This window comes from Myodes glareolus, chromosome 13 (genome assembly GCF_982192425.1).
Source record: "Myodes glareolus chromosome 13, mMyoGla1.1, whole genome shotgun sequence".
NCBI lineage: Eukaryota > Metazoa > Chordata > Mammalia > Rodentia > Cricetidae > Myodes > Myodes glareolus.
Genome location: NC_142038.1, coordinates 43,778,683 through 43,794,387, shown reverse-complemented (window position 1 = coordinate 43,794,387; position 15,705 = coordinate 43,778,683). Strand labels below are relative to the sequence as shown.

At 40.5% G+C, this 15,705-nt stretch overlaps 1 protein-coding gene across 4 annotated transcripts in view; it reads right to left on the bottom strand.

Moving 5' to 3' along the window:
- Positions 1–681: 681 nt before the first annotated feature.
- The window catches only part of Jakmip2 (janus kinase and microtubule interacting protein 2), a 61,432-nt gene continuing 46,408 nt past the window's right edge, over positions 682–15,705 (bottom strand). For 2 of the 4 annotated variants that reach the window (XM_087896078.1, XM_087896079.1), the window contains 3 exons: positions 15,243–15,308; positions 12,764–12,834; positions 682–6,405 (listed from right to left, as the gene is read on the bottom strand). In XM_087896078.1, the coding sequence (XP_087752204.1) occupies positions 12,784–12,834; positions 15,243–15,308 (117 nt within the window). In that variant the 3' untranslated portion in view covers positions 682–6,405; positions 12,764–12,783. The remainder of the gene's footprint in view (positions 6,406–12,763; positions 12,835–15,242; positions 15,309–15,705) is intronic. The other 2 variants (XR_015734708.1, XM_087896080.1) reach the window with 2 other exon arrangements.

Genomic DNA, 15,705 nt, shown 5'->3' with positions numbered 1-15,705 from the left:
CTGGCCTCAACAAATGTTAGAAAACATATTCATTCAGTTCTTAAAAACAGTGAAGGCTAAGGTACATCTTGAATTGTACGACTTATGTAGGTAAGGGGGAAATGAGAGAGAATTCCTGGCCAGGAGAAGCATAAGTAAAGTCTAGAGCAGGAATCTGACTCAAAGCCTGTGCAGTTATCAGACCCTCAAACCTGCCAAGGCTTTTCACCGCATCAGATTGCAAGTTCTGTGACATCTCACTCAGGGCTTCTGGGACATAGACTATGATCCATGTAGAAGCTCGTGTAGAACATACCTGCTCCAGGTACTGTGTCGTCATCTGGTAGCTCTCCAAAGCAGAGCGTGGGGGATAAAGGGCTAGGAACAAGGAAGCAAGATTAGGATGAGGGTAGCGAGCACCTGGTACATTCATCTGAAAGGGGATGCTAAGAACCTTAGCTCTTTTCAGACGTCTGTAAATCCCATCTTGGTCTCCTCTTAAGTATGCCCGTAGCAAGACAGCATAAATTGGAGGTTTCAGAAGAGTGACAAGTGAAGATATGTGCTTCTTATTCTTGATGTTGAACTTACTTCACAAACTTATACCGTTAATCTTAATTTATCTCACCCTGCTTTTATAAAAAGGTTACGAGATGAGTTATAATTTTTAGAAAAAACAACTCAGGCAGAGCACAAAGTAAATGTTTTTCTTAAAAATGCAGTTTGTTTTATTTTTCATAGAAACTAAAACACCAGAGTTCATTGGTTGCTATATTAAATACATAAATTATAAAATAACCATTCATAAAACTTTACATACAGTAAATGGATTCCTGTCTCTATGGTGATGCATACAGTACATGGACACTTCCCGTGAACTTCAGATAATCACTCTGCTGCAACCAGTCACGTTCTGCCTCTCATCAGTCAGCAGTGAAGCAGCCCACAGCGTCATGCGATGAGACAAGAAACACCCTGACTAATTAATTAATGCAGGTGATGTGGGAATGCTTTGGAAACAGGCCCCCTGGCTACACTAACTCAGTAGCCACACAAGGAACTGTGGAGTCAAACCTGTTCGCTCTAGACTCAAGTCCCCACAGATTTAGACACCGCAGGTTAGATCATGCACAAAAGCTTACTGAGATGTAAGTTCAGTTGGTAAAAACATAGGACCTTTGACCGATATTAATACTGTAAACTGTGCTGGGGATGTTTCTCTTGAGATTCTAGGAACAAAACTTTCCAGTTTGGGGGCCTAGGTCATTGAAAATTCACAGGCAACGGAAAATAGTGGTAATGGGTGGAAGGTGGATCAGCCAAGCCAAGAGAGGCAACCAAGGAAGGGTGAGTATAAACACCATATGCTAAACAAAACCAAGTTGCCAAGCAACATCAGAAAAACATCTTCTTTAGATCCTCTGTCCAGGTCTGAAGTACATATCTGTTAATGCCCGCACCATCATACTGGGTACAGAATACATATGTGTGACTATGTACATCTCATATTTATAAGTGTTTGGATGTTGATCTGCCTTACTGTGGGGAGATGGTACAGTTAGTAGGGTAAATAGGCACATTTTGTGAGGTGTCTGTCAAACTTAAGTGGCTGCAGTTTCTAACAGGTTCTAGATTTGCTTCTGATTAGAAAATTAGAGAATTCATTCTTTAGTAAGTAACCAGAGTCTTCACTGTGGGCAAAGAGGACTCAACATTGTTTGCCTGCTCCACTGCCACCCTGCAGGACTGTATATAGCAAAAATGGAAATATGATTTTGGTCCAAAAAATCAAAATAGAACCATAACCCCTCATAAAGTCAATCATTTGTACCTCTGGATTTGACACATTAGATTGAAAGTAGTAAATTATGATCCATTCTCTTGTACTGCCCCTTTACATATATCTTTTAAAATTCTAGTGAAGAATTGGACTCAGGCTCTCCAAGCAATAGAAGATTTATGTAGGAAGAACTCAACTACTAAAGTCAGGGATGGACTGGAAAACGCCCTGCTCAGCTCTGATATGGTATAATAGAATTTGGTCCTTGAAGAGGCATCCTGAGGATCAACCCCATTCTCCCATCATGCCGAGTCCTTCTGTAGATATGTCTGGAATCAACTCTTTAGGCAGTTTTCTATATGGGAATTATAAAGTAGTCAGGAAGGAGAGATCTTTCTCCTATGACCATTTTCCCATCTAGAACAGAAGTCCATGGGAAGACATGCTTATGCCGTAAACAGTCCTCTACGATCTACTTCCACACTGGGTGGTGGAGTATGCCTTTAATCCCAGCACTTGGGAGGCAAAGGCAGGCAGATTTCTGTGAGTTCGAGGTCAGCCTGGTCTTCAGAGCAAGTTCCAAGACTGCCAAGAACCCTGTCTCAGAAAACAAAGCAAAGCAAACAACAAAAAGATCTACTTTCATTACTGATACTTCGAAAGTATACTTTTCCCACATAGTAGATCAGATTGAATCCCTAAAACCTGTTATGTTACCAGGGCAAGGATCTGGTGAGATGTGGCTCTGTGCTGTCTAGAACACTCAAGCACCTGGGCTCAACCTCTAGCACCACCGTAAAAAAATAAAACAGAATGAGGGTGGTGAGGAAAGGGTGGAGAGAGAGGGCAGTTAAATTATCACAAAAGCAATGTAATTTCCAAATGACATCATTGATTCCTACAATCCTTACTCCAGGACACACACTTGTGTGTGTCTGTGTGTTTAATTCCACTCTTTGACAGATAAAAAGAACTCAACTATAAGTTTAATATAGAGTACATTGGTCATCTTCTTTGATGTAACATTGCAGCGATGGTCCAGTTATTTAAATATCAACACATAGCCAACAGATATTCTTTTTACAGTTTCTATGAAAACCCAAGTAGGTTAAAACATTTTAAAATAAGGTGCTTTTCAATTACATTGAAAATTTGAGCATACACATTTTACAGTGTGTTCATAGAAAAAGTTAACAATACACAGGCAGAAGAAAAATTGGGCAAGGTGTATTTAAAGTAAATAATAAAAAATAGACAGGTTGAAATAAAATACTGCAGCACAAATGATTTGGCAAATTTTATTTCTTCTATGGCAAGTGGAGACCCTTCCTGACCCCAGTGATGACTATAACTCCCAAACTGGGAGGAACCAAATCCATACATAAGAAGTTACTTCTAGATTGAAGAAAAAAAATCAAAGGGAAGTGTATTCTTTCGTTCTTAAAACCTTCCTTTTAGCCGCAGTTTAAGTGAGATGATCTAAGTCAAACAGGATTATCACTAGTCTAATTCTTCACCTGCAATAGAAGTTAGATGGCATTGAAAATGAGAAGGCGAAGTTGATGACAGTGTTTTGTAGAATAATTCTCAGAGCGAATCTGTGCAGTTCTTCTCACTCAACGGCATTTCACTATCCTGATGGTGCTAAATTGGGGCTTTTACTTCTTTTGAACTACTCAGTCGGTTTCAAAGAGATGCATACTCGGCTAAGAGAACGTAGGTAAATGAACTCTCATTGTGCTAATTCCCCCTAAATCTCTGGGCAAATGTATCTGCATGGTACAGATACAGAAATTAAAAGAATTGGGTGGGAATTATATTTTTGGAAGAAAATAAGGAAGTCATAGCAGAGCTCTTTATTACTCAAGTTACATTTTTGTCGATTCTGGACATCATATGCAAGGAAGCATTCTGTTTTCATTAACCTGCGAATGAGCAGAACACACAACCACCGTTTTCTCAACACAGCTGTAATTTTAGACGTGGATGGGATCTGTCAAAATATTTAAACTTCCCTAGTCTAAATAGTAGAACATTCACTTTGAAGACATAACCCAAACCTGATAAAGATATCACCATTTAGCTTACAGCCTAGAGAAATTTCCTTGGTATTCTGGATATTAAAGACACACACACACACACACACACACACACACACACACACACACACACACGTGCGTTTTAGAGACAATCAGCTGCTGCTCTCAGACAGTTCAGTATGGGATTGACACAATTCAAATAACAGCAGGGAAGCAGACATGGACTCTTATTATTATCATTCATCATAATTTAGATGTAGTTCTCTGGTATTAAAATTTACCATCAGGTTCTTGATAGGGAAAGTCAATAGGAGAGGAGGGTGCGTGTTTGGAGCAGATTCAGTACGGATTTTCTCAAGTGGGCCTCATAATGGTAGATGAAGTATCATTAAAGAGGTTTTAAAAAAGCCATTTGTATATTTGTATACATGGCCGAGAGTTAGCTGGGTGGCAGGCACAGTAGAAGTACCCTGTTTCACGTCAACTGCACAATGAACCTGCTAATTGCATTTGATCTGGAACTTACCTTAGTGGCACAAAGAGTCCATGGGATAGTTCTGATTTTTGTGTTTGCATCAAGACACATCATCTGGCATTCCTTGAAAGAAATATTCAGATTTCTCAGTTGCTCTTGCCAACCCTTGATTGCGCGGTCGACTCTCCTGTGATGATGACGGGATCCTGTTTGATGGAGTGTTTATGCAACCAGGAGAGCACAGGAGTTGCTTAGCATTGAAATGACAGTATGAGTCAATCTATTTGCTATAGATGATTCACCATCATGGTTTTGAATCTCACAATTTATTGCTAGTAATGTCTTAGGTAGCTTGATGGGAAAGCTTCAGTAATGCTATGCCGTTTGAACCAAATTCAATAACTATTTCATTATATAGGGAAATCAAACACTATAGCAGTAATAACAGTTGCAAAGCACTTCGTGCTACTTTAAGCACCTCTTGTTCCAGAATTGCAAATAAAACCTTATGAAAAAAAGCATTTAACCCCCATTTTGCAAATGAGGAAACTGAGGCACAGAGAGGTTCAGTGACTGGGCCAAATTCTTGGGTAAGCATTAAAAACAAGGGCAGAAATGTGGGACCCCAGCATTCTGTTTTGTCTTGTAGATTTTTCAGTTGTTCTGGCTTTGAAAACGCCAGCGCTACAACTGAAGAAGAATATGCTCAATTCACATATGGAAGTATTTGTGTAGCATTTCATAGACAGAGTTCCTGGCTCCCTACACACATTCTCTATGCGTGAATTCTAGTCCCAGCAAGAAAACTCTGACTATTTGAAAACTTGAGGTTGTCTTGTTATCTATAGTAAATGAGGTGTAAAATTAGCCTTTCAGGAACATATATTTACTGTCAGTGCTGAATCCAAGACTCAGCAACACGTAACTTATGAGAAGTACGAGTCTTCTATCTGCCTGTGGTAGAGAACCAAAGTGTCAGTAACGCGTTCCCTCTCTCGAGAAAAGTAGACCCATGGTGCCGCTGTTAGCTATCTCAGAAAATAATATTATTGTTCTAAATGACAAGAGTTCAGATTTCTCTGGGTACAGCAGGATATTCAATATCCACAGCCCTCTGGCAAACGCGATTGTTGGTATTGACTTATCACCTCTACGATGTCACCCACGTCGGAGAGCGTTTTCATCTGCAGGCAATTTAAACTTGAAACTGGAGGATTCAGAGGCGCCCTCTGGCCCTAGTTCCCTATAGCTCTGGATGCTCTAAACAGAGCTAAGTTGGGGAGTTTGTGACTTGTGGGTATAATCTTCATCTTTTTCAATATGGATGAGACCAGTCCATCCACAGTGGAGAAATGCGGGGGTGTGATGTCAGGAAGCATCAAGTTTCCGTTTGCATCCCATGTTACACACCCCAGAGTCACTGGACTTGGTCGCTTGTAGCATAACTGGGATCTGCTTCTGATCCCCAATTCCACCTTTAGGAGAAACAAAATGGAGAGCGTTTTTCTTCCATCCGCATCACAGATGTCTCTGTTCCTGAGTTTAAAACAATCGTAAGGACAGAAAAAGCAAATCCCTGGAGTAACAAACCAGACTTTTCAAATGAAACCTTTTATTGTAAATAGCTCCTCATAGCTATGCCTCCTGCTTCACTCCCCACCCACCCTCGATTTTTTTCTTATGTTTGCTTTGTTTTTTTAAAATGATGTTTATTTTCAGGAATAGTGTTTCCATGGGGTGTGGTGTTACATTAAAATGACCCCCCCTGCACAGCAGGAGTTGAATGTTTCATTGTAACTTTGGTTCCATGCCCAAGACACATCTTCTCTTGATCTGCTGAAACTGGTTCCACTGCTGAATTTTTCCTTCACACAATATATGTTTATAGTTCTCTTCTTCTGGTTCAACATACATACGTTTCATTAAATGCAGCATATAATGTAGATTTTTCAACAGGGTCATTATAAACTGTCAAGTAAGAAACCTTGAATAATGGCTTTAAAGCACACAGTCTTGGCTACAGGGTAGTTCTTAGCTTTTGATTTCCCTTACATCGGTGTAAACAATTTCGCCATCTTTGAAGGTTTAAAAGCATATGCCTTCTGGGGGTATGATCTGTGTTCTTGAATTTTCTGTAAGACAGAGGAAAATAATTTACCAACCATCATCTATGTTAACAGATAAGTAAGAAAAAAGCAAACTCTTACACAAGACAAGTTTTGTTCAATTTCTGGCACCAGAACCAAACCATACTTTAAAAAATAAAGATAACAACATTATTATTTTTGTCTATGCTTTGAGCTGAATGCTTTTTGGAAAATCATATATCTCTAGGCTTAGTTGCTTTAAGAGAGAAAAAAGAATTATTTACTCCATGATTTATTGAAATAAGTTACATACAAAGGAATAACAGTTTTTATAGTTAGAGCCTCCTGGATATGTTAGCTATTATCATTATTGCCAGATACTGTTTTAGAAGCTATGCTATCTACAACTTTCTGTGATTTACTTTTATGTCACGCCTGCTCTTCTACAACTACAGCCGCTGGCATGGTTTCTCACCCCAGAGACTGTGGAAGAACTTCCTGAAGACCCTGCAGTACAGATTTTGTAGTTGATTCTGAGATGTCTCTCAAAGTGAGCTGTGACCACGGGGCTCCCTCCCTGCTCTTAGTATTACCGTCTGGACTTTCACTGAAATGGAACGCTCCTTTATAATGTCCTCTCTTCCAATGACAACCAGAGGTGGTGGAAGAGGACACACTACTGTACCTTGTTTAAGGACATTCACTCTGAATGACATGGATAGAGAAAAAAGTTCTCTGTTGTTGCGACAAGCGATTCAGCTTCCCTAAGCTGCATGATTAATCTAAGTAAATAATGAAAACATTGACTCTGTAGAAAGATTATGCTACTGCCCCAGAAATGTTGAGCAAGGTCCAAACTGACAGATCAGGAGGTGTTTGTTTCTCGATCACATTTTCAAACCACCACGTGGAGGCACATTAAACAGACAAACTCTTGCTGCAGGTACAAGTTAGACGTATCTGTAATATATGTTGTGTAAACGTTTTGCTCTAAAGAATAGGATGGTGAGTGTACTCACAGAGCAGGGTATGGCAAAGGTGTACAGCGAATGAAGGGTAGACGTTATGATGAGAGAGGACATGGAAGATGGGCAGGTAGGTAAAAGTACTCGCTGCATAAACCAAATGACCCGAGTTTGGATCCCCAGAACCCATAAAAAGCTAGATGTTGTGGTATATATGAATGTAAACACAGCACTTCTATAATGATATGAAAGGTGGAGGCAGGAGAATTATCTGGAATCTTATAGATCACCTAGGCTGGAGTACATAGTACAGCAGCAGAAGAAAGACTTTGCCTCATCAATGTGAAAAGAAAGAACCAACGTCTACATACATATGAAATAGACAAATGAATGACTAAATCGACAAATAATAAAAGAGAATACTCTGGGGGATGGGGCATTGCCAAGAGGCATTAAAGGCTTTGTGGTGTGTACACAGGCAGAGACCTGTCTTCTGTATACATACTTCTTTCTCTTCTTTTGTTTCTCAGAGGAGAGAATTGGAGTGGGATGAGAGTAGAGGTGGGGGCAGAAGTGTAATTATCTCTGCTTATGCTTCAAGAAAAGATGCAAGCAAGAAGCTGTGGGCTAGAGCCACTGATGGGAGCGAGAACAACACTGGAGAAGGTTGGGCCTCAGATAGGCTGAGACTAGGACACTGGACCTTCTTGGAGTGGCCCTTTGAAGAGCTCATGCATGTTTGCTGCATATTCTCGGGATGGCCAATCTGTTGTTACTTTGCCAAGAAAAGACTTCAAAGACCTTGCCAATCACAGTCAGGGAAACTGTGACAATCACTCAGAAGCAGTTTCTCTCTTCTTATGCTCCTTTCTCCTCTTAATAAACTCTGAGTTCTGAGCTCTGATGGAAGGTATGAGATCTACAGCCAAACCACAAACCAGTTCCTCTTTGGGGTATCTTACTTTGCTAAGACAGAATAAGAAAAGACATGAGATTAAATCAAATACGAGAGTGAAGTTTTAAACTGAGCAAGAGTTTCAGGTACTAGAAGTGAATGGGAAGTGGGGGAATATATTGAAGAATTATTTGAAGGATGAGGAAAGGAAATGAGACTGAACTGAAAAAATGAGACTCAATTCACATTCACACACTGCCACCACCATGAGAGCTTAGCTGCATCCTCGGGGCCAGACATCTCCCTGGAAGACCCAGATTTTATTCCCAGCACTCGTGTGGTGGTGGCTCACAACCACCTATAACAGTTTCGGGAGACCCAATGCCCTCTTCTGGCTTCTGTGAACACTGCACATATGTGGTGCACAGATACACATGCAGGCAAAAATATTCATACACATAAGATAGATACAATAATATTTTTTTAAAAAAGAATAACATTCTTCACTCTCTGGCAAAGAGATCTCATCCAAACCTATACAACAATGTTTTAGAGAGATGTTTATGTATCTGTATACATAAAATAAATATATTCCCTTTCAAAGGCATTTACTTGCAAACTTTCAGTTTATATTCTATGAGAAATTCCATCATATATTCTGGATCATCATTTCTTTTCTGTTTAATTTTGGCCATGACTGACCTTGTACTCATAATCTTTCTGCTCTCATGGTCCCAGTGTTGGGAGTGTAGCTCTCTGTCACCACAAAAGGCTCTTGTTTTTGACTATTAGAGTTATCTAGACAATGCTTGTAGTTAGAACATGTTAGGTTTTAGAACCAATTAGTTTATAATCATTTCTTAGGATTTTACATTTTTTTTAAATTAAGGAGTACCTTTAAAGGAAATTATTATTGCTATTGTGAGGCCAGTGGCATTCAACCTGAGTAACTTCGATTATCATGCTGTGGATCAGAGATTCTTTTAAGCAAGTACTTCCAGAGGCAGACTTTTACCTTCCTTCTCTGAGCTAGCTTGCAGCTATCATTCTGAAACCTTCCATGATACCAGGCTCTGAACCAAGAGCATGTCACCCTTGATCTGTGACTTTATAATTTTCAAATAATATTTTTATTGATTAAGATTTTCATAAAATATATTTTGATAATATTTACTTTAATCCTCCAGCTCCATACCAACTCCATCCTTCTGTGCCAACTCTGTTGCCTGCCTCCCTCACTTTTGTTCTCAAGTACCTTTTTAAACCCACAGAGTCTAATTGGTCCTGCTCTTGGATGGTGTCTTTCCGGGGGAGTGAGGTTGACCTACCCTGGATCACACCCTCAAAGAAAACTGCCTCTCTTTCAGCAGCTCTCATCTATCAAAGACTGTAATATCTTAAAGGAATGTCCATTCCACCAGCCACCCCATTGGAAACCCAGGGACAGCTCCCACACTTTCCATTCCTTCAGAACTTCAATGCAATTTATCATTCAATAAATTCATGTGGAATCCAATAAAAGATACCTGTTGCTATCTCTGTTTTACTGATAAAGAAAACGGCATTGGGAATTGTTAAGCAACTGACTTGTGGGAGTATGAATGTGAGAACATACAATATGAAACGAGTCCTAATTGAAGCCAGAAGGTAGAGGCTTTCTCTACTGACATGGGAGGTGAACCCATAATGGACTGGATTTTTATCCCAGAAAAGGCCTGAGGGAACTGAGTGAGTCTTTATGTCATTCTGTTTCTTCTCTTTCATGCAGACATAGTGTCTCTTCCAGAACACAGAGCAACGTGTCATCTGGGAAGCAGAAGCTGAGTCTTCACCAGATGTAGACCCTGACAATGGCTGGATGTAGACTCCTTAACCTCCAAACTGTGAAAAATGACTCTAATATTTGTAAATCACCCAGTCTGGGTAGTATTTTATGGAACAGAAGATCTACAAAATAATAAAGTATAATAAGGGAATAGCATTCATTTTACAGGACTTTTATTAGTGCTACATAAAAATATGGTTGTGACTCCCCAGTACCCCTTTTCAGCTGAGACTGAAGATTGAAATCAGGGTGCTATAAATGCTTGGATAATGTATTTTTAGCAACTACCCAGGATCACTTACAGTACTGCTCAAAGAAAATATGTATGACCATAAATCACTTTCTCTAAACAATGTAAGTCTTTATATGTAAGTTAGTTTTAGGCTTATGACCAGAATTATTGATTTAGTATATACAAATTATCTGTAGTATGCTTTTACTATCTGTGAACAATATTATCACTTTTCTTCCCTCTATCCTTATCTAAATTGCTTTGCAGATGCAAATGACATCATTCAGTTTTGAGTGGTGTTGGCTTTTCAAAAGTTAATCGAGATAAGATTACTTTCTGAAGAGACATCTTCTTGTTTGGATTTATGTTATGCTTCCTTGGAAATAACTGAAAGTTACACTTTCATATTCATATTACAAAAATTAATGAATGTGATAACTAACTTGAAAAATAATAGTAGCTAGCTAAGAATTGCAATTATTTAATTACTTTGCAGGCAATTTGGTAAGTATTTTTCATGTGTGACAACATTCAATTCTCTCAACACATCACCATGCTATGGGTAAATACTTAAAGAGTTACGTAGGTTAAATAAGTTGCCTACTGTCACACTTCTCATTGGCAGAATTCACATTATCATCGATGTCTGTAATTCTCAACCACTGACATTTTGCTTGCATACATTTTATACTGACCAGAGTTGTTATCACACTCATTTGCTATTGAGTTTCTACACTGGACCTTCATTCTAGAGAGAAAGACGAAGTATCAATTATGCGCTTCTTTGAAGCACAAAGCCAATCTTGAGCGTCTCCAGGAACCTCCAGAAACTTAGCAGAAACCACAGAGGTGACACAGTGTGATTTTCCAAGCCAATGACTGGTGACACACGAGACAGCAGTAAAAGCTACACCTGTATGACAATGATCCTTTGGGATGCAGTAGAGATGTCCTGCTCTTTGCTGATTCAACTGACTGAGGTGCGAGGTTTGTGGGTGCAGTCCCTGCTCCTGCTGAGCACAGCTGCATGGGAGTGGACAGTCGCTCAATGCCATGTTTCTAACTGTAAAATGGAAATGAACACAAGACTAACCTTGGAGAGTGGTTGACGGGGGTTAAAAGCACTTGGTGCTCAGAATAACTCCCCGTACACGACAGCATGAGTGTTAGTGACACTGACATTTCCTCCCTTCCTAGCTGATATTTATGAGATCTAGTTTGTCTTTCCTAAGTTTGCCATGCAGCATCGCCACTTTAATAATTTTACAGACTCTGTGTTTTTGAGGGGTCACTGTTTGCTGACATCGTGGTCCTGTGAGTGCTGTACTAGCGTCTTCTTCCTTCACATCCTATGCTCGCCCTTCCTCCAGGAGGCTCAGTCTTCTTAGTGTGTGTCAAAATTGTCACCAGGCCAAAGATAGTTTTCGGACTATAGAGAAAATCTTTTGGAAGAAGAAACACAGCCGGAGGATGGATAATAAAAGGACGTAAACTTTCTAGGCCCTTTTGTTTCACTCTCTCCACTTCAGGTCATGCTAAAGCTTTCTTACTTGTTTGTTTCGCAGGGAGGCAATGAAGTTGACATTCATGGAGAGGGAAAGAGTCTCTCTTCTATCTTTCTGCTTGCTAGAAGAATAATAACTAATATGAAGCCTAGAAGGGAACTCTGTATGATGTAATTTCGCAGAATAATCAAAGTCGAAGTGGTCCATGGAAATATATTTAGAATGGCCTTTTATAAACAGTAGTTTTGAGATTTGTGGTTTCCATTGCCGATTGGACAGCAGCACCACCTGCGATGCCGTGAGACACAGACCAGGCCCTGCTCTCTATCACCCCCACCTCCCATCAACCCTCTCAGCTCAAGTGGTCTGGCTCGTGAAGTGCCCGACAAGGCTTCTGTGCCTGTTTATTTTCAGCACCGAGAACCACAAGCTAGAATAGTGATGCACGTGCTCATCAGATGCCGGTTTGGTAATGACCACGACATAACTGCATTTTTTTTCCTTGAATTAATGCTGAAAAGTGTCTTGTTTTAAAACAGGATCCATGTTCACTTAATACCATGCTTTCTTGACATCTGATGTGGAAGGATTGGGACAGAGTTGCAATAGTGGTTCATAATTGGTTTCTCTGAGTCTTGGAATCGGCATGGGGGGGAATATTAAAGGCCCAGTGATGTTTTCTCATGTGGTAGATACAGGCACACAACTCCTTCTGGGTGATAGACAACCACAATGAGAACACTAAGATTCACAGACTTTGTGACTTCTTAAGGCAATATAGCTAAACTGAAAACATCAGTTTTACACCATACAACTTTAAGTTTTAAAAACAGTCAACCTGCATTGGACCCATTTCCCATTTTGTGGCGAACTAAACAAACTATTTGGTTTGGAAAAGACATGTGATCCAGTAACAACATGTAACCTCATTCTTATCTGCTACCTCTGAGAGCCACGGTGTTGAGTTAAAAGGAGTCTTACCTTTAAGAGGCACCTTGACATCAAGGCCATAGAATGAAGGCAAGAGAGAAGAACAAGAATAGAAACAGAAACTGCAGAAAAAAAAGAAGGAGATTATGTAAATCTGAGCTTCCATCAGCATTCAGGTAAGCACAAAACCTCAGCTTTCCATATTCCCTCATAAAAACAAACCAAAACCGCCCTGCATTCACCTATTGCCATACATTTTAGAATTAATGTCAGGGGATTCTCACTGACAATTTTTCTAGGCTTTAGGCCTTTGGCCTAGGCTTTAGGCTTTAGGCCTAAATTTCACACATGAGAAAAACTAAGAGTAGAGTTAGTAAAGGATCATTCTAACCCCATACTGTCTTGGAGCACAATGAGAATTTTGTACTTTACTGTGCGCACAGTCTCTCTCGTTCAGGGATGTGAGGGTATTTCAGAACTGTAATCAGAGATATGTGCTTATTAAGAGGACCACAACATTTGCCGTGTCTCCCTCGTGGAATCCTTACAAAAAGCACAGGAAACAATAACATTGGAAGCGGTTTGGTCACGTGAAGTGCTGTGTGCAGTGGAGGCTGTTTTGCTTGGTTTGTTGATAACCCCTGATTTACACCAACTGCGTGCATGGAAATGGGCCGCCCTAGCCCAGCAGGGACACGGTGTATGCTCTGAGCAGCCTTTCAAGGCTTGCAAGGGGCAAATGAAGAGAACACTGACCCTTAGCTGTTTCAGTAGGCTGGAAGGCAGTAGGGAGTGAAGTCACATGAGCAGGACACCCAGTGTGACCCTCATCTCCCGTTCTATCCTCTCAAGAGTCAACCAGCTTGTTATTTAAGTAGCTCCGTTCTCTACCTTAAGACGATATTCAGCACAAATTATTGCATTACTTCATTATCATAGACATCTAGGAAGTTCAGGTCTATAAATATTATGGGACAAAATGGTGGGGAAACATCCTCATTAAATTCTGACAGCTGATACGGTCTTAGTGCCTCGTCTCCCCAAATTTCCACAGGATTTATTTAGGTAGGTGCTGGGGTGGCCACCCAAATCTCTCCACTTTTGGAAGCCTCCCTTGAAGGGGACTAAATAGCATCCCGAAGTTTCTTCACAGAATTGTTTCAACTGTATCTTCCTGTTTGAGTCAGAACAAGGGGATTAACAGCAAGGCAGACCAGACTGGGCCATTCCAAAATGTCAGAAATAGATGACACAAGGTGTGCTCTCCAGCAAGCAGGAACACAGGGAGCTGCCCCTGTCTCCCGTGGAGCTTTCCACCGACTGCAAGGAAACTACATGTAGTGCTTGGGTCACTGTAATTCACCGTGGCCTCACTCAGTCCTGAAGACCTGAATGGTTTGAAATGAGGGACGTTCTGATATAAAATTCTAAGGAGGATGTGTACTTCAAGGATGGGAAAATTTCACAAGACTTTTAAAATGTTTTTCAAGTTTCATGTGTGACTTCATTCCTCATGGAACCCATAAGAGGAAGTCAGTTTGGATGTTGCCACTGCCATTTTATGGACACAAAAGGCGTGTGTGTAGTCACTTACCCAAGGTGACATCAGAAGTGGAAGCTCACCATCTACAAATGTGAGCGCCCAGGGATATAGCTTCCAGACTGGACTAACTCCTGACCTCACATACATGGACCAGGACACATGCATTTTTGGAGGAGCTCAGTTCTAGCTATAGTCTCACAAATGCCAGATCGTTTGCTGTGGTCTTCTTGAATCCCATGGAAGTTACAGCCAAACAATCTATTTCAACCCTGGGGTTTGGGGCGCTACTTCCAGTCAGGGAGGTAGGTACATGAGAGAGAACTCTGCTGTCTTTCTGCATTCCCAGGCCTGTCAGGTAGGACAGGCAATTGCACCAGACAGAGCCATTTCTCCTCTATCAACACTCAATCGCTTCCATGTGTCGTGTCCTCTTTAGAACACTATTCTTTAGTTTCACCAAGCACAGGACCTCTTGAAAGAAATTTCTCTTTCTTTTTTTTAAATTTTATTTATTTATTTTATTTGTGGGGATGTGGGATGGAAGGTTTCAAGACAAAGGTTTCTCTGTGTATTCCTGACTGTCCTGGAACTCACTCTATAGACGGTTTTTGAACTAAGTGTTAAAGTGAAGCTGAAGCCCGGGCTGAAAGAGATTTTTTTTTTTTTATAAATAATGGGAAATGTTTGTGTGTTTGATTTTTATTTTAAATGTAATGTTTGAAAGAAAAAGCAAATCAGAGTAATGGACAAAAGTATTGGAAATTCAGATGAAGGCAGAGCGAAGGGAAAAACTACACACGGTGAAAATATCCAGGCTGCTGATGGGACAGCACCCCTCCCCCACAAATCCTGGCATCCTATTCAAGGTGGGCACCACATTCCCCATACCTATGTCTGCCTGTGTCAGACCTAATTACTAAGAAGAGAAAGATAGCAGAGAAGCCAAACAAGCAGGACTTTCAGATTAACAAAAGAGTTAATAGGTACCTTTTCCTCCAAGTCCTTTATCTGCCGTTTTTGAATGTCCGTCTTATCCTCTAGGTCACGGATTCTCTGAATGAATTAGGGAAAACACTGTTAGGTGCTAGGCTGTTGAGGAAATTGTTCACCAAACAAAACATAACATTTCCTGTGAAAACATTGATATTAGTGCCAGCAGACGGAAATAGCACAAATGTACTTTTCCCTACCCACAGGGAAATGCATGGCCCAAGGCTTATCCAGCCCTGTGTTGGGAAAATATTGTCACTGTTAACCTTTTAGAGCTGAGTATTTTCTATTTACTTTAGTTTGTATCTTAGCCACCCCCTCCCCCCACAAAAAAATATGCATGCTATAGGCATGGTCATTAGCCCGTGTGACTGATGGGAGGTAGGGCTTTTCGGAGGTCATTAGGTCATCGAGTATTCCCTTGATGAGGATATTGGGAACTTGATCCCAATCCCCTCTT